The 18,609-nt window shown below is 34.7% G+C and overlaps 3 protein-coding genes across 4 annotated transcripts; 1 reads left to right on the top strand and 2 right to left on the bottom strand.

The window, feature by feature from the left end:
* The first annotated feature begins 3,321 nt into the window (after positions 1 to 3,321).
* Positions 3,322 to 5,995, top strand: LOC144544873 (pentatricopeptide repeat-containing protein At1g80270, mitochondrial-like). Its single transcript, XM_078293412.1, has 3 exons — positions 3,322 to 3,502; positions 4,028 to 4,463; positions 4,661 to 5,995. The coding sequence occupies exons 1-3, from the start codon at positions 3,468 to 3,470 to the stop codon at positions 5,921 to 5,923; spliced, it is 1,734 nt and encodes a 577-aa protein (XP_078149538.1). The 5' UTR covers positions 3,322 to 3,467; the 3' UTR covers positions 5,924 to 5,995.
* Positions 5,996 to 6,728: 733 nt separating this feature from the next.
* Positions 6,729 to 9,685, bottom strand: LOC144544894 (AP-1 complex subunit sigma-2-like). Of its 2 annotated transcripts, XM_078293432.1 has the most exons (7): positions 9,550 to 9,685; positions 8,695 to 8,781; positions 8,255 to 8,346; positions 7,886 to 7,994; positions 7,600 to 7,635; positions 7,163 to 7,249; positions 6,729 to 6,985 (listed from the first exon to the last, which is right to left on the bottom strand). In XM_078293432.1, exons 1-7 carry the CDS (start codon positions 9,550 to 9,552, stop codon positions 6,914 to 6,916), a joined length of 486 nt encoding a protein of 161 aa, XP_078149558.1. In that variant the 5' UTR covers positions 9,553 to 9,685; the 3' UTR covers positions 6,729 to 6,913. The 2 variants fall into 2 exon arrangements, with proteins under 2 accessions (XP_078149558.1, XP_078149568.1); XM_078293442.1 differs by lacking the exon at positions 8,695 to 8,781 and having other exon boundaries at positions 9,550 to 9,636.
* A 3,149-nt stretch (positions 9,686 to 12,834) lies between these two features.
* Positions 12,835 to 18,148, bottom strand: LOC144544883 (SEC12-like protein 2). The gene is made up of 10 exons (XM_078293422.1): positions 17,617 to 18,148; positions 16,816 to 16,913; positions 16,317 to 16,467; positions 15,836 to 15,927; positions 15,407 to 15,506; positions 14,912 to 14,987; positions 14,228 to 14,348; positions 13,917 to 14,033; positions 13,290 to 13,357; positions 12,835 to 13,208 (listed from the first exon to the last, which is right to left on the bottom strand). The coding sequence occupies exons 1-10, from the start codon at positions 17,902 to 17,904 to the stop codon at positions 13,105 to 13,107; spliced, it is 1,215 nt and encodes a 404-aa protein (XP_078149548.1). The 5' UTR covers positions 17,905 to 18,148; the 3' UTR covers positions 12,835 to 13,104.
* Between the last annotated feature and the right edge of the window lie 461 nt (positions 18,149 to 18,609).

Here is an 18,609-nt window from a genome sequence, read left to right as displayed (position 1 = left end):
TTGTCAAACACCTACGGGCTTCTCTAAAAAAAATTACATTACACTAAATCATCATAATTGAGGACAGAAGGCAATTTTCATTAATAATTTTTTTTCAAAATAATAAGCGAAAATTCAAGAGAAAGAAGGATTGTTCAAGGGATAATAGATATTAATTGTGACAACCTTTCTTTCTTTGTTTTTTCATTATTAATCCCTGTATTAATTGTGATAGATATGAGAGAGAGTATAAAGGGTATAATAGGTATTGAGAGAAAAATTTCTCTTAACTCTCAAGATTGTAATTGATGCGCTTAATATAGCGCTCCCTCTTGTTTTTGCAATAATACATTGAGGGCCTGTTCGGCCGAATCACTATTCACGTGGGAAAAAAAAAATTCAGTTCAACTGAATTTTTTTTTCCCACGGGAACAGTGTTTTTCAGTTCAAATCCCGTGCCCGCGCCCATTCCTATTTGTCGGCCGAACAGGCCCTGATTGAGTGCGGCCCGGCCATTCATTTCTTGCTATTTTTGGAAGAAAAATAAAAGCAATCAACCCCTTTCAATAAAATATATATTTTTATTTGTTAACAAAATTAAAAAACTATGGGTATCAGTTTTATGATTAATTATTTCGAAAATTTTGACAGTTAATATATAGTTTAAATATGTAATTAAAAATTTATGAATTATCTAAATATATGATGAAAATAAGATTTATGCGAATTAAGCACCTACATTTCTCAGTTGAACGAAGATTACAGTATAAGATTGACTGTCTTTTCAAACTGATTAATGGTCGACAGCGCTAATCTAAATCTGATCTCACATATGTCGTTTGCTTAAACATAAAATTAAATTTGATACATTTGTTGTTGCTCATTGAGGAGTGATGACTCTTGATGATCATCAAAATAATATTTAAATTATATGAAATTTTACTAGTTTGTACTTCGTATGTCAGTAATATATTAATTAATTTAAATTAATAATGTTATTTGAATTATTTACAAAAATATTATTAAGATAATTAATTGTGAAGTGTAAAACTCATATACTTCATGTTTGATGTGAACAATGTTATTTTCTCCACATTCTCATGAAAAATTGACACATTTTGATTTTGTTTTTAATGTGAATCAATAAGTTGAATTATCAACGGGTGTAGAAATTATTCATATTAGTACATTTTTACAAGCTCTTGATGACGACCAAAATAAAGTTGAACTGAAATTATTTTTTACACGTAGATAGATAAAATGATGTAGATCATATCCATTAATTTTAGAAATTTAGATAAATTAATTGGTAAGATCGAAAGGAAAAATTACAACCCGGAGTAGTTGTAAATAATTAGAAATTTTTGAGACCGGAAATAATTTGCTAATCCAGCTTTCCTAGAAAAGCAGAAGTTTCTTTCATCAATATATTTATTTATCAAAGTATTTCGGGACAACACAACATCTTTTTTTAATATTATTTTTAAGAATTGAACATGTAAATTGATGCCACTGCACTAAATCTGCAGTTAATTTCTTTCACTAATAATTAACTTTCAAATAAAAAAAAACGCTCATATACCTGGCTAAAAGATTTATAAAATTATACTTAGTTTTTTTCTTTTCAATTACTTTAAAATCCTTGTGTGCCTTTGATTTTTCTAACAATTAATATATTTATATTTCAAGCTATAAATTTTTTTATAAAAGTCCAGACGTATATGCTGCGATAACCACTTTGGAAGAAAAAAACGTAGATATATGTTTATATTTTTTTCCTCAAACAAATATGCATTTTCATTTCTTTTCGAATGCAGAGAGAGTAACTATGAAGATAATTCAAATGGCATATTCCGTACCGTAATATTGTAATGGTCTAGGCCGTTGTATTTTACTGGTAGATACCCTTTAATTTGAACTGTGATATTTTACCTTCTTTTTTCCGGTGCACAGCATTAAATTTGAATATCTGAGTAACCGCCGTAATTTTTAAAAATACCATATTAAAAAAAAAAAAAAAAGTAACCATGTTTTCTGAAAAATTCAAATTTTGACACGACCGCATCTCCTAGGTGCGGCCACTTTTCTGAGGGCCGTATCTAGGGGATGCGGACCATAAATAGGGGGCCGCATTCCCTAGATGCAGCCAAACCCCCCTCCCCCCTTTTTTTTTCTGGCCGCATCTAGGAGATGCGGCCCCCTATTTATGGTCCGCATCACCTAGATGCTGCCTCCAGAAAAGTGGCCGCCTCTAGGGGATGCGGTCGTGTCAAAATTCAAATTTTTCAGAAAACAATGTTATCTGGTTTATATTTTTTTTGAGGTATGGTATATTTAAAAATTTCGGAAGTAACCGTTTTTTTCCTCTCCGACACGCGAGGAATAGGACATTGACTTTTTGTTGACACAGAGAAAATGGAATTAGCATATAAAATAGAGAGAAAAAAAATAATGATTTTCATATTAGTATGAAAATAGTGTTAACATGATGTTATTCATATTAGTAAAAAATATTGTTTAGATTGTTAATTTGGAACAAAAAATGAAATTAGTAGATGAAAATAGAGAGAAAAATAGTGATTTTCATATTAGCATGAAAATAATATTAATATGATGTTATTCGGATTAGTAAAATCATTGTTTGGATCGTAAATTTGGAATAGAAAATGAAATTAGTAGATGAATATAGAAAAAAAAATAGTGATTTTCATGTTTGTACGAAAATATTGTTAATATGATATTATTTGGATTAGTAAAAATATTGTTTGGATTGTAAATTTGAAATAGTGAATAGCCGTAATCAAGAAAGAATAATAGTGTTCATGTGATGCTATGAAAGATGAAAGATAGATAAGTGAGATTTCAAATGAATTGTTATGATGTGAAGATGACAGAAATAACGTCAATTTCGTCATATCAAAGTTGTGTTAACGGAAATTTGAAAAAAAACAAAAGTTTCTCTTTTTCACATATAAAATTAGCCACTATTCCGTCTTTTAAAAGAAACAACAAATTAGGGTTATTTTCAGCTCTTCAAAATAACCCGTTAGTTAAATTGATTTCCTTGGATCAGGAATAGCTCCGCTATTCTGAATAGCAGTATTATGTAGCCATCCATACAGTGATTGCTGTTTATTTGTTTGTGTTTCAGAGACATTGGATGAAAAATATAAGGCCTATATTATCCACCTAAGAGGCTAAAACCAAGATATGGGCTGGGCCGAATACAACCAGGACAATCAGGAAGTTCAAAACCGCAATTCCGCATCACTTGAATCTTCAAATTTTAAATGGAATTCTCCAGTCCTTTCGGAACTTGAGACGAGTATCCCATCTAAATCTGGCGAACTGAATTCACTCTGACTCTCTGAGAGCTCCCAAAACTGAGGTTTAGGGTTTTGGGTTCGTGCTTCACCACTGAGTCCGCTGCTTCAGCCATCATCCGATCTCGAGGGCAAACATTGTAGCTCTTCTTCCACTGATAAAGAATGTGGGCCATGCGCCGAGTTGCGAACCCAACCAGGTTCTTTCTCTTTCTCAATTAATCTTTCGTGTCAGAGACCGCGATGGAGTGATCATTTTTGTTCTCTCTCTCTCTGTTTTTTTTTGTGGGTTGCTTGTGAGGGGGTGGGATTTTAGGAAGCCAATTGTGATTTTGAAGTCTGTTTATTTTTTTCGTTAGTTTCTGGTATTACGATTTTATCAGAGGCACCTTGTTTTACTAAAATTTTAGAAGTCTGTTTCTGTCTAGGTTCGTGCGTTTGGGGTTTGGGGGGGGAGGAGGGGCTTAAAACCGCTGCCTTTATATGCATTTTGTTAATTATTAATGAAAAAACTTTGGATATTTAACACCGAATGGGTGAATATGTATGCGCGTTCAGTTACATCAGTGATTCAGGATATTGCGGAAAACATATTAAATGTAAATACGACTGAGGAAAATGTATTATGTTACTACCAGCAATAGTTATTAGTCTTCCGTTAACTTCAAATTGTAAATGGTATGCTGTCTGATTTTGTTGTTCAATGATGATGATATTTATTTTAGGTCGACTTATGTGCTTGGTGCAATTTCTCAAACTCTCAATGCCAGCTCAACTGCAATATCAAATAAAGCTCTCCCATTTGGTACACATGAACTGTCCCCAAAAATCTCCCCTTCCAGAAACTCAGCTATCTACTTCTCTGGATTGCGAAATCTATCCTCCAGGATTGAAGAATCTAACGAACCTTTCGCTGATCAGTATTCTGATACTGAAAGTCTAGAAGAAATCTCATCCGATACTGATATGGATTCAGATTCTGGCTCAGTGAAGGAACCTAACATGCCTTTGTTTAAGGTTGTTGTTGGAGTACAACGAAAAGAGTCGGTTGGTGATGTGCTTGACAAATGGATCAGAGGCGGTAATAAACTTGTTAGGAAGGATGTCTACAATACCCTTAGTGTGTTGAAAAGCAGGCGATTGTATGCCAAGGCACTAGAGGTATACAATCTTTTTAATTAAATTACAAGCTATTATCCTTTCCTTTTTTTTTCTTATACAGAATATATACCAGTATCACTATAATTCAACTACTTGCAAAGGTAACAACTCTCATAAGTGCAGAACCAAGGCAGGTAAGCCTGAGAGATAAATTAATATTGGTACTCATGTCAGTTCAATCTGTGTCAATTTTTCAGGTTTTGGAGTGGGTTCAGAAAAAAAAGCTCCTTGACTTTGATGCCAACGATTATGCATCTCACCTGGACTTAATTGCAAAAGTGCATGGACTCCCAAAGGCTGAGAGTTACCTTGAACAAATCCCTCAATCCTTTAAAACTGAAGCTCTCTACGAGTCACTACTTTCCAACTGTGTCATCTTAAACAATGTCAAGAAGGCCGAAGAAATATTTAAAAAGATAAAAGACCTTTCCTTACCCCGCACCATTTATGCGTATAATCAGCTTCTAATTTTGTATAGAAGGACAGCTCCGACAAAAGTTCAGAGCTTGTTTAAAACAATGGAGAGGGAAAAAGTAAAGCCATCTATCTTTTCATACAAACTGTTGATCGACTTGAAGGGTAGGTCAAAGGACATAGAAGGGATGGAACAAGTCCTGAAGTCAATGAAGGCAGAAGGTGTGGCTCCCGACATTGCGGCCCTTGGCATGGTCACTCAGCATTACATTACTGCGGGCTTGGATGAGAAAGCAGAGGCAATTTTAAAGGAGATCGAAGGAGATATAAGTGAAAATAGAGACGTGTGTAAGAGCTTGATGCCATTGTATGCGACCCTAGGTAAGCCTGGTCAGGTGAGCCGGCTCTGGCAATTTTGTCAGACAAATCCTAGCCTTGAAGAATGTCTAGCCGCCATCATGGCATATGGTAAATTAGAAAAGATAGAGGAGGCGGAGAGTGTATTTGAGATCATGAAGAAGACATTTGGAATGGTACCCACAAAATATTACAACGCGATGCTTAATCTGTATGCAAATCACAGTCTTCTAGAGAAGGGGAAGGAGCTTATAAGAAGGATGGATAAAGACAGATTGCAGATTGGCCCGGTAACCTTAGACGCACTTATCAAACTCTACGCTAAAGCCGGTGAGGTCGAAAAGGCTGACAAAATACTCGAAAAAATCTCGAAACAAAAGTTAGGCAAGCCGCTTTACAACTCTTTTGCAACTGTTTTGGAGGAGTATGCCAAGAAAGGCGATGTGCATAATGCTGAGAAGATATTCTACCAGATGAAGCAGATGGACTTCCCAGGAAAGGCTCCCCCGTACCACTTGCTGATCCAGGCATATGTGAAGGCAAAGGTACCTGCATACGGGTTTAGAGACAGAATGAAGGGGGATGATGCATACATGTCGAAGCATATGTTGAGTCAGCTTAATGCTGTCGATGCATTTAGCAAGAAACCAGCAAGACTCCGTGCCTCGGTTCTGGATTTGTTACTTTGAATTATTTTGTGCATGGATGCTGGCCTTTTTTCGGCTTGGGGAGGAATCGGGCTTTGGTTGGCATGTGCTTGATGTTAGTTAGTGTTACAATTTATTCCTCAGTGGGGTGTTTGAGGCATGTGCTTGATGTTAGTTAGTGTTACAATTTATTCCTCAGTGGGGTGTTTGAGGTGTGTATCAGTGTCAGTCATTTTGATCATGCAAATATCAAGTTGATAAGAATATGGAAGTTCCTAGTTGAACAAGGTTAGCTGGAGTTCCCTTTATATTATAGTGCTGTTGAATGTAGTTTGCATGATGATGCAAGATAAACACGGTTCTAGATTTTATCGGCATGTTCTTGGAATCTGGCTCTTTTTAAGTTGTACTGTAGTTTGTAAGTTCTGTATCTACTGGAATATGGATCCCCAAGCTTTTGTTGTATCTGGATGTTGTCTAGCGTTTTCTTTGTATCTGGATGTTTCAAAGTTTTAGTTCAGCTATAGTCAGTACCCGGTATGATCTTTATAATTACTTTTTTATACTGCACCAAGTTCCTTTAACAGTGTTTCAGATACATCTTTGCACTTGGTAATTCGTACTTTCTGTTATTTTGGAACTTGTGGCAAACTTCTTTTGTGTAAGCGAGTACGTTACGGCGTACAGTCGAGATGATGACCCAACGGTCCCAGTCTGCTCTTCTGAATTTACAAACTCATAGAAGTTAATTGTTTAATGCGGTTTTGGATTTTGAAAAAATAAGATAAAAATCTAAAAGGATTTCCACCGCAGCTAATCAGGCTAACACTATATTCAAGGTAATGTAGAAATGAAAAAAGAAAGCATGTACATACTATGCTTTAACACAAATACCACGGCTAGGCACTTTGATCATTCAAAACCATTTTTCTTCCACGAGACAATTTTCTCATAGTAAAACAACATTAATTTACACGTATTTTTCGTAGCTCTGTTCTTTGTTTTGTAACTGTCACATTAAGATACAAGCATCTACATGGTAGCTTGTGTAATTATGTTGCTTATAGATCCAGCTTGCTCCTTAGCAGTCTCCACCAAAGAATCCTGAAATGAAAACAAATAAATTGAATCAATTCCAACAAGGCAACGTCATTGGATACAACTAATGGACTTTTATTTCGTAGGTTCGATGTGTGATCTATTGCATCTAAATGGCTTCATACAATTTACCTACACAGCCATAAGCCTTATTATTGCATTTATGGTTACATAACAGTTTACCTGAGCAGCTATAAGCCTTGCTATTGTTTTCTTGCTCGACTCTTGCAACTCCCCAGCAATCAGAACTTCATCTAGTATGTAGTAGGCCTAAATACACAGGTTGAGAGAGATAGAGAGAGAGAGATGTCAGTCTTTTCGTCACACACCATTGGAATTGCAGAAAGAGTGAAATTCCAGATGTCTCAAAATTATTTCAAGCTTGTAATATTTTGCCTTGTCCTATTTTGGAGGATGTCAAACTCTCGTGCTCACCATGCTTAGATGTCTTTTTTTAGTTTCCTTTCATTGAAATGATTATTGCTTATAGTTTCCTTTCTTTAGTCAATGGTTTTCTCTTTTGTATGCTTTTCTTGTAACACTGATGTAATCTAACTGCTTCGATCATAGCAATCAGCCTCTGGCAATTTTAAATAAAAGAGAATCGTAAACTGAAGTACCTTGTGGAAATTGAAGATTAAGTCCAGCTCACATACCTAGAAAGAATGGTAAATATAGTTTGAATGATTAATTAAAAGAAATAGGAAATTACTTAATTGTTACAAACAAATTTAGAAGGCAACGAAAGAACAAATCATCACCAAAACTTGACAGTATAACATATCAAAAAAGATGTGGTGCGCAATAAAAAGGTATGACAAATCAGAAAGTTATATTGAAGATATTATCGGGATTATCGGGATGTATCACCTAAAGAAAGAGTAACAGGATGAGCATTCAACTTACACTCCCAAAATAGCGATCCAAAATTTCCACAAAATGATGTAGAATTTCAAGGACTTCCAGCTCGTTATCTTCTTCATCAATGCACATGCAGAAATACAGGCTAGCATATCTGTTGAACAAAGTAATAAAAAGCTAAAAAAGGAGCCCCCCTTGTTTGGTATTTTCTTATTTTTTCTGCTTAGTCAGCACCTAACTGGAAAAGTGGAAGTGTGATAGTCTATTGAGACTAAACTGGATTAAATTGAAGCTTGACCAACTTAGTCGGAGTTGAGTTATTTACAGCTTGTGCACAAATATAGCATTATTCCTATATATGCACATTTTTACAGCCCACTACCATACAATGGAACTACTTCTCAGTATAATCACCTCCTGTAGACAATTTTGTAGCCTTTCCAGTCAATGAAGTTGCATTGTTTTGGTCCTCTTGCAAGTATCAGTCCACTAAGCTCTTTAATCACCTAAAAATGTCATTACTAATGCATTAATTATTTAATTCAACAGTAATTTTGGAAGGTGTGCTCTTATTTTTCTGCACGAAAGCCTCAATAAGTTGATTTTTCACAAATACCCTCTAGAGTATGCTATTTTATGCTTATGTCACTAAAGGAACGGTAGATTGGATTTCAATCCATTCTTCAGTTTTCATGAAACTTGGGAGGTTTCAATTGGTAACCCTCTCATTTAATGGGAGAACATAAAGAATATTTCTTTGCAAAACCCCATAGCAAACTGTAAAAGGACAGATTTAGTAATAGCCCAAATGAATGCCAGAATGAATCAAATATTAAAATAATATTTTTATATACCTTGGATCTTTCTTTTTGTGAATATGTTGAGTACCATTTTGTCAACCTCACCTTACCTTGTCGGTTGATCAGGATTACAAAATGGATCTGTTAAATAATTTGAAGCAGTCAAAACCAGAAACAACATTCTAATTTACAAAATAATTGCAAAATCACAAGATCAATACTCCAAAAGCTCACAACTTTACAATACAGCAAGGTACCCACAAGTAAAAGCTAAAGGTATCAGAGCAGCATCAGGCCCTTATTTGATGATTACTTGATGTTCAACACTCAATAATGCTTTAAATATACAAATGAAGTACCAATCATGGATCGGAAATTTGGAGGATCCGCAGTTTTAAGTCTTAATTTGCACCTATATTTAGCCTAAATTAATCAGGGTCTTCACTACCCAAATATCGTGCTTCCTTATATGAAATCACACATAGCTTATCAACAGTAACTTGAATCTTCCAAATTTTCTCTGTTTAAAGCAAGAATAGTCTCAATACTGAAGCAGCTCGACAGTTGTCTAGGGTTTAATGATAAATTCATAATATTTGATTTGCCTGTACGCAATTTAAATCAGAAATTGAGAACGAGAAAATAGAAGCTCAGCGCCTCTCCAATTAGCATCGACAGGGTAGACCTCCATCAATTACTAGAACCCGCCAATTCATCTCCGAGCGTGACTCACTGATCGAGATGCTAAGGCAAAAGAGAGGAAGAAGCCCTGATATCTCAGCCGTTAGTTCGGCCCCGGAGATGACGTGGCAAGGCCTTGGATGGATCGATGAATGATCTACTGCCCGCGCGATAGACTGGAGAAAAGTTGAGCTACGATATCTCAGTAACGTAGAGTTACGCACCTACCATTGTAAGAAGGGATAGATAGAAAGAAAGGAAGACTAGTTTTTCCTCAAAAAAAAAAGAAAGACTAGCAACTGCCAACTAGCAATAAAACGCAGATGAGCAGGATTGTTTACTAATATTTGCAACGAATCACCAGAACTTTAAATCCTCCGTATTTTGTTTTGTAATATTTAATGGACAGTGCCTACGGGCTTCTCTTAAATAAAAAAAATACGCAGATGAGAGGAAATGGCAAATTTACAGTGCACCGTATTATTATTATTATCATTATTATTATTATTATTATCATTATCATCATCATTATTATTATTATTATCATCATTATTATTATTATCATTATTATTATTATTATTATTATTATTATTATTATTCATTGTTATTCATTGTTATTCATTGTTAGTGGGAGATCCACTAAGAAATATATTGATGATAAAAAAGTTTTTACAATGACATAAATCCAATTGGACTTCGGCAATATTAATTATCTATCTATAATTTACATCACATTAATTTGAAAAAAACTTTAGTAATAGAATTAGAAAGGCCCGGAGAATGTCCAAGTCTCTACTCTTTTTTGCTCTAATCAAATAGAGTTCAATTATGAATATCAATTGCCGCTGCAGTTATTAAAATATAATCTGGCATCCTCTTTTGAGAGAATATTCTCATATTCCTTTCCTTTCATAGTGTTCATGTGCCTGCTGTCCAGACGATATCCCAGTGGTAATGCAATTGTCCAACTCATAATTGCGGCCATCAATTCTAACTTCTTTTGGTAATGCAATTGTCTTCAATTGTCTTTTTTCAGAAAAAAAAAAAAATCTAACTCCAATTAACCTTCAGGCCTCATCAGTTTCTTATATACTCTTTTTTTTTGGAACTCCGTACACTCGAACTTAGTGGACACTCATCTCAATCAAATGAACCCTTAAGGTTGTGCTCCAAAACCTGTCGGGCAGAGGAAGGGAACGGGAGACGAAGGAAGGGAAACGAGAGCGCGTTACTCCGTCTACACTGAATTTCGGAAGCTTTCAACATAGAGTTACCCCTGCAACAGTAGTGTTTCCCCTTCCTCTCCTCTTTGATTTCTTCGTTCTGGAGCGAGTAACTGTGGCGGGCAGCTCTGGTCTACCTTTGTCTCTCCTTCCTTCCCTTTAATGAAAGACTTACCCTCCGTTGTGGAACACAGTCTAAGTCTCCATGGATATGTTATATATATGCACAAGCACTGAAGAACCCATAGATATGAATTTTGCACGTAATAAAATACATGTTTCTTTCTCTAAAAAAAATACATATTACTTTAAATTAGAATGCACACCTTTTCCAACTGACTGACCCATTTATTTACACCACCAATCTACCATAAGCACTCATTTAATTGAAATTCATAAACAAAAATATGATTACAATATAATGCACATTTTTTTACAAGTAGAACATACACTACTTTTAACTTAATGCTCTATGCTCACTTAATGTGTTATTGTCATTTTTGGAAAGATAGTGACAAATATTTTTTTTCAAAAGTACATGGGAGTACACGGAAGCCAAAAATTAATTGTGGATCAAACATAATAATTTTTAAGACAAATGAATATATACACACCCATTATAACTTCATCATTTAGATATTTTTCCATCAACATTTGAAACTAATTATTTTCCCATCCAAACTCTTTTGTTTTATTAATATCTCCATTTCTTGATTTAACCCATCTAAAATACTGATTAATATTAACAACAAAAAATAAAATGATATTTTTTATCCTTACCTTCAAACCTATGTTGACCCCCTCTGTCTTTTCTTCGCTAATTAGATATATCTCTCAGGAGTGGGTCATGATAGATACTTCATCTAAATTCTGAAATCTAAAAATATCTCTCAAGAGCGGAGACATCTTACCTAACAAACTAGACCATTTTTTTTTTTTTTTTTTTTTTAATGAGTAATGGGGTCAAGCCACCCGAAACTCAAACTTTAATGAACTTACTGTGCACAGTTTTAATTAAGTAGTAAATTGAAAAGAAAAATGACATTGTGTAAGCAAATTTTTATTTATCATTTCCTATAACATCCTGATATATATGATTTCTAATAGTTCTTTTAATGAGGCGAGGAACACTTCTTTTTACTGTTCTTAGTGTAATCATTAAATTTTGGCTAGCTTTTTCCATTGTATGTTTGGATTAGACCAAGGTATGTCTCATAGTTATATTTGCCGACTTACCATATTACCCTTAATATTTGTTTCTGAAATTCAGAGAGATGCGAAGGGAAGGGAGGTGAAGGGGCGGAAGAGAGATCTACGGGAGGAGGAGGAATACAAGGGGGCGTTGGAAGTAAAGAGAGATCAGTTATCAGAGAAAGGAAGAGGGAGGCAAAGAACAAAAATGCCATTTTATTTTTTTAGTAATACTAATAAGTAGTTTTAATTGCTTCAAATTAAGAAATGGAGATATGACATGAGGTTAAATGAGAAATAGACAAATAGCTAATTTTAAAATTTTTATGAGTAAGTATCTAAATGATGCATTTATGATGGATATATATCTAATTTCTAACTAGGAGCCAGCGTATGAATCATGCGCTACGCTACAATTGCTAGAACTATCATTATTGAATATTAAAATAACATATATATATATATATATATATATATATTCTATTCTCAGATTATTCATAAACCAAATTTAGTTTGAAATTTATTCGATCAAAGATCAAGTACCAATAAAAACATACCGTTGATTTTTCAAATTTACCACGAATGACTAATCTGTCTTCAAATTGCACAAATTTTGATACACAATTATCTATATTATAAAATGCATACCTATAATTTTAATATTTTAATATTTTCATTTAGATAAATATGCTACCAGTTATTGTAGTATTATCATTTGTTGTTGCGATGGAATATAAACCCTACTTTTTTTTTCTTTTTTTTGGTTGAAAGCCCGTAGGCGAATATAAACCCTACTCGAACATTGGTAGACGTAATTTTTATTTATTTTTTTGGTTTGAGGTAGACGTAATTACAATATACAAAAGGCTTGCTTGCTAGTTGCTACTACATTCACTAGTGTCAATGAAAGCTTGCGAAAAGAAAGAACAGTGTTTTCTTTTCAATTTTTATAACAAACAAGCCTTGTCCAAATAAATCGAAGTACCGAACAACATATTTTAAAAGTGCTGCATTTTGCTTGGTCCTCAGTATTAATATTTAACATTAAAAAAAATTCAAGTGTAGCATGTGACAAATATTGCATTCTCGAACACCAGGATAGGAAGATGACAATGATGTACATGTACTTAAATAATGGAACGCTATGTTCACACTCATCTCAAGTATTGAAAAGTTATTTAACATATAGATTATTGGTAGATGACTTGACTAGGAATTCACACTCATCTCACAACCAGGTACAACATTCCCTGAGGCACAACTATGTTCTCTAGTCAATATCAGAAAACCTCTAAAAAGTAATCACCACTTGAACACCATGGTTCTCAAGTATAAACAAGACAAAACTGGGAAACATCCCGTGTGTTCACTAGATAATTTTTGGTTCAGAAATTTCCAATAGTCCACGTGATTTAATATAATATGCCAACATCGCCACTATAATAACGAAAAAGACAAGCCACGTGCTCAAACCTGATAAAAACACAAAAATGTCTTAAAAAATCCAGGTGTAGAAAATTATAAAGAAATTGTAAAATGAATATAAAACCATACCATTGCTCTTTTTAGCTTCGATTGTTGTAACCCTTGCTGTTGAGTCAAAGGATGAAGATAACAAGGCCCTATGCAAAGTGGAAACCAAGGATATTTAATATCCATATAAGGTTTATTACGAGTATTAAGGCTGATGATATCAAGAAAATTCAACCGTTACATATATCTTTCACTTGATTTGTCAGGCAATGAGATCTGACAATGGTTAGCCACAAATATTACAATGCTAGGTTATGTTAATACTCCAATCAGGTCTGTAAAGGCATCCACTTTTTGTTTGGTGTTTGTGCTTTTTGCTTCATCTTACATCTTTTAAAGGTTATGAACTTTTAGATTTATTTTATCAACTGCCTAAATTGTGCTTCTTGAGGCCTAAAACTCAAGTTGCCAAAAAGTAAATGTAATTCCTCCTTACTTAATAATCATTCATCGACCCAACCCATTCCCTAGTTACATAATATCAACAATCATTAGCTAATACCTAAGTCGGAAATTTTGAGTATCCCAATATAATTGTAAAATTTGAACCCTCCAAGTTAAGCTGATCTGATCTGAAAACAAATAAGTGCCCTTAAAAGGGGAAATAAGAAGGTAAAAAAGGATTAGAAAAAGTGTACAGATGATAACCTTGAATCATGGGAGAAAACCAAGGATGTGAGAATACCAAGGTGTGCTTTCTTGATTACTGAATGCACTTGCAAGTTCTTGGAGTTCAGGATCACAATGCTTCCTTCAATTGTCCCGCTATAAATTGTAAAATGAAAAACAAAAAGAATTGGTGTCTGTGTAGAGAGAGGAGAAATAGAAGACAAAGAAACAGCTTTTCATTTTTTTGGCATTTGTGTGTTGAATTTGACAATGCAACTGATAATACTTCTATTTATCAAATGGTGTCTTTCAAGCCAGACACAAGTAATAATTCAAACAATGCAACTGACACTGCAAGAAGTTTGCCATCCGGCGAGACATTAAGCGCTGAAATTGGGTCTTTAACTACCGTCTTGGACCCAATTCTCCTCCATGTGCTAGTATTCCAAGTGATTATTTTTCCTCGGTCATCTATAGATGTCAAAGAAATAAGAATTATCCTCACAATAAGATTAGAACTGTTTTAACTGTAGTAACATTGGATTCATCCCTTAAATTTTCATTGCAAATTATATATTATATTTAAAACTTCTTTTTGTACCTTGCAAATTTCTGACATTGCAGGACTAAAATCCAATCATTTTGGATTATTTGAAACCAATGAAACTTAAGACCAAAACTAACAGAAAAAAAAACCAAGGATAACACTTTCCCCTAGGTTTGTTGCACCAAATTGATCAATTTGATCCCAAATCAGCTCACACTAACAAGAAATGTAACATATAATCTGTTTGGCTTGTTTAGTTCAGACAGGGCCTATACAAAAGGATACAGAGAAAAGAATTATGTTACAACAGGACACTTTTTCACTAGACTAATATTGGCAATCAAGTATTATATAAACAAACAATATTTAATGCTTGCCCTATCTAAATAAATAACTGGCTATTATTCTCAGAAAAATATTAATTTGTGTTCTTAAGTTAAAATTTGCCGTCAAGACTATAAAATTGGCCTTTATGTTAGAAAATTACCATGCATTGCTGTGACAAAAAGAACCTGGTTACTATCACTGCTGCGGGAAAACCTACAAAAGCCAAATACTTCTCCCTGAAAAAAAGAATCTCAGGATAAAGCTAAGGCTTGGTTATTGTTTAACCCAAAAGAACTAACTTAAAGAATTTCAGATTAAAGCTAAGGCTCGGTTATTGTTTGACCTAAAAGAGCTAATTTAGCGAACCACTCTTTTTTTGCATTTATATAGTGCATAATATGATTTAAGGTTATTAAAGGTGTTGTACAAGATTACTATACTAAGTTGTATTTTCAATTTGAAATGCTAGAACCTTAAGCACAACCTTTGTTAGATTCCAAGTACACATTACAAAGACTTCATACAGCAAAGAAAAAAGCTGTGCTTGGTTTCTCACATTTTTGTCTGGCTTCCACCTATTTTTCTGAGCCTACATATAAGAAGAAGCCAATATCCAAGGGCCTCAAGAAAAATAATTCAGGAAAAGATTGCTTACAGATTCTCTTGCCAAATTAGCTATAACAGTTGATGAAGTCAAGTCCCAGACTCTACATGGACCGCTATTCCTCAGCGACACAATGTACTTCCCATCATAGCTGCAAAAACAAAAACAAAAGATGAAACAAGTAATGTTATTCAAATAAAACAACAAAAATATGTAAAGATATCACTAATAGATGACAGCACCATAATTATCTACTTAATATACTGTCTCAGAGGCTAAGTTACACTACCAACAGCATGCAAGATAAGTAAATTTGCTACCAGCACACAAGTTATGCAATTAAGAAAAAAAAAAAAAAAATAATACAGTCTTATTTTATCTATCAACTCTCAAGTATGAATTAAGGAAGTCTTAGAGCATGCCTAGATCATCTAATTCTATATAACCTTAAACAAAATAACATCATGATGAACATGGTACCTGAAGTCAAGATCTTTGATACTGGTGTTCTCCACAACTTCTGATAAAATGCTTTCCATGGCCGGCCATTTAAACACCCTCAAATTCCCATCCTTAAGAATAAAGCACACAAAAGGTACATTAACATGTATCGCATTCAGACAGAGACTCCTCCCCTGGGACCAGAGTTGTATACCGTACATTGATCATGTAGAAAACACTTTTTACTGGCCAGTAAGGTAAAGGATCAGATCTTTCCCTTTTCTTCATTTTTTTTACAGAGATGAGGACAAATTAAGCTCATTCGCATGCCAGAGGGTTAATTAAGCAAAACGTTAGTTAAGTTGCTGTCTGAATGCATTATTGATACCGAAGGTCGTAAATTTTTTGTATACCAGTCCTACAGTTGTCGGTGCATTTGGTAGGTATGAAAATTGGACTACAGCTACTGGACAGCTTTTGAGATAGCCTCACTAAAGTACATAACCCACAAGAAACACACCTCACCACCACTGGCAAGAACTGAACCTTCTTCATTAAAACACAAAGCCAATTGTAAGCCAACATTTTCCAGCTCTCTCAAATTCTCCTCAGAAGGATTAAGAGCTAGTCTTTCATAGTCTCTGCTCACTGGGAGATCCCAATTGAACCACCTGAAGAAAGAATTTTTTGTTTTGAAAATTTCACCAAAATTTTTACTACACTTGCAATGAACATGCAACATTCCTTTATTCACAAGAAAACATTTTTTAAGTTACTGAAGATCAAACACACCTTTTCTTATTGCAGACAAATGTAATTGTCAAAACCTGTCTTAAATTTTCAAAATAAAAAAATACTTGCCTAAATTTTATCTTAATTTGATTTCATTCAGATATTTAATCTCAATCGTGAATTAACTAAAACATAAGAAAAAACTTAACTAAATTAAAACCAATACATGCTGCCAGCTTAAGTGGCCGGATTTAGTATTCCTAAATTAGTAATGTGTTGAAAATGACCTGCAGCTATTTGTTGGAAAGGAGCAAATAATACCATCTCCCTTGGGATGAACAGCCATCCTGTACGGCAAATCAGCCTCGGTACCTACTCTGAAGACCTGAAATTACAGAAGAATCTATCATATTTGATTGTTGCATCCAAGTGCTACTCAAGATAATTCATTTTTACAGTTATCAAATTAAATGCCTCAAATTGAGCTTATTCAATCATCAAGAGCAGATAAACATGAACTGGAAAAACAGAAAACCAGCCATAATATATTCAACCAGTTCAAGAGAAAGCAAGATAACTACAAATCAGATTTGAAACTGTAACGCAAACATATCCAGATCTAAGTAAAAAAGACTTTTGTTTCTTTTTGAGAAGCTGACATAGTATCGCTGTGTTGACAATTGAGGGCATTTAACAATATCATTATATAAGAAAACAAATCAAGTAACAAATGATAATCAGTTGCCTAAGTGACGCAAGTATCTTTTGCAAGAGATCCTTAAGACTTGTATTTGCAAAAAAAATCACAAAAACACTGTGCTCTGTAAAACAGCATTGCCTCAGCTACTATAAAAAAAGTGCATCTGTGCAAAATATTTTTTCTATTGTATAACCTAGTGTATTTCTGCAACTACAAACAAAAAGTCTGCAAGATTCCTAGCAAATTATAGATGATCAAATGCAGAGTTGCGATCTAAATTGTTTACGGAAATTTGAAGTAGCAAATTATAGGAGATCTTGTATACACGTCCAAATAGCAGTCTAAACCGTATACCAAAATTTAAAGGAGAAAAGAAAAATCACTGTACCGGTCGATCCGAAAGAGATCGAGAGGAAAAATCGAATGCAGAGACGACAAGTGCATTAGGCACGCCACTCCTCCCCTCCCCACCGCCTCCTCCAAGAACGACCAGGAGGCTATCGGAGGTATCAGGTGTGGCGGCGGAGGAAGAGTCTCCTTTGTCGTCTCCTTCATTTTCCTTCTCCGGCGTTGCAGAGGAGGTGGAGATGTGGGAGAAAGGAACCCACCCAGCGCAGTAGATGGGGAAGCCGTAGGTCCTGGAGCAGGGTTCGATCTCTCGATGGCCTGTCGCCATTGATCTGTCTGATCGGAACCCACTCTTCTTCCTTCAAATCCTTCGATCGGAAACGGGAGTTTATTTCGTTCGAGTATATTTGGGGAGAGATTTCAGCTACTGGGAATTCCGTAAAAATTAGTAAGATTTTGCGAGCACTGATTTGGCCAAATTGGCGCTTGTTTGTGTTTCCACGGTATCCTTCTATCGATGCCCTTCGCTTCTATTAATACCTTTCACTGCGTGTTACTTTATATGTGGAAATAGTTTCGGAAAGCTTTTCAAGTTTTGATGGGAAAAAAGCAATGTTGAATTTCTCCAAAATTACAATAATATTTTTCCTGTGGGGAGAATTGTTGGTGTATCTATTAAATTACATGAATGTGCAATGTTTTGAGTTGTAGGCCGTACAGATTTTGATCCGACGGACGCAAGGGGAAAAATGGCGTGGCAATATCTGGAACAAGATACTTGTGCGCTGGAGAGAAATCTTCTGTCTGTCTCGTTTACTTGCTCCAGAAACAAGAAGATTAGAGAGGAGAAGAAGGGAAACGACATTGTGCCAGAGAAAAATCAATGTACAAAGTTCTGAAGTTCGTCTCCCCCTGATTTGGGGTGTAAAGGGAGTAACACGTTCTAAGACTTCCTTCCTTCACCTCTCGTCTCCTTTCTCTGCATGACCGGTTTCTGAAACACGCCCTTAAGAGTTAAGATACCGAACTAACA

This window comes from Carex rostrata, chromosome 2, assembly GCF_964058835.1.
Source record: "Carex rostrata chromosome 2, lpCarRost1.2, whole genome shotgun sequence".
Classification (NCBI taxonomy): domain Eukaryota; kingdom Viridiplantae; phylum Streptophyta; class Magnoliopsida; order Poales; family Cyperaceae; genus Carex; species Carex rostrata.
Note: the sequence above shows the minus strand (reverse complement) of the source record. Positions and strands in the feature narration are given on the sequence as shown.

Excerpts from the sequence above, each read along its gene's own strand:
- LOC144544873 (XM_078293412.1), top strand. The coding sequence starts at position 3,468 with ATGTGGGCCATGCGCCGAGTTGCGAACCCAACCAG. Across the intron at positions 3,503-4,027 it reads CGAGTTGCGAACCCAACCAG|GTCGACTTATGTGCTTGGTG; the intron begins GTTCTTTCTCTT and ends TATTTATTTTAG. Across the intron at positions 4,464-4,660 it reads TGTATGCCAAGGCACTAGAG|GTTTTGGAGTGGGTTCAGAA; the intron begins GTATACAATCTT and ends TCAATTTTTCAG.
- LOC144544894 (XM_078293432.1), bottom strand. Across the intron at positions 8,347-8,694 it reads CACAAAAAGAAAGATCCAAG|GTGATTAAAGAGCTTAGTGG; the intron begins GTATATAAAAAT and ends TGACATTTTTAG. Across the intron at positions 6,986-7,162 it reads CAAGGCTTATAGCTGCTCAG|GATTCTTTGGTGGAGACTGC; the intron begins GTAAACTGTTAT and ends TTTTCATTTCAG.
- LOC144544883 (XM_078293422.1), bottom strand. The coding sequence starts at position 17,904 with ATGGCGACAGGCCATCGAGAGATCGAACCCTGCTCCAGGACCTACGGC. Across the intron at positions 16,914-17,616 it reads GATCTCTTTCGGATCGACCG|GTCTTCAGAGTAGGTACCGA; the intron begins GTACAGTGATTT and ends CTGTAATTTCAG. Across the intron at positions 14,034-14,227 it reads GATGGCAAACTTCTTGCAGT|CGGGACAATTGAAGGAAGCA; the intron begins GTCAGTTGCATT and ends TACAATTTATAG.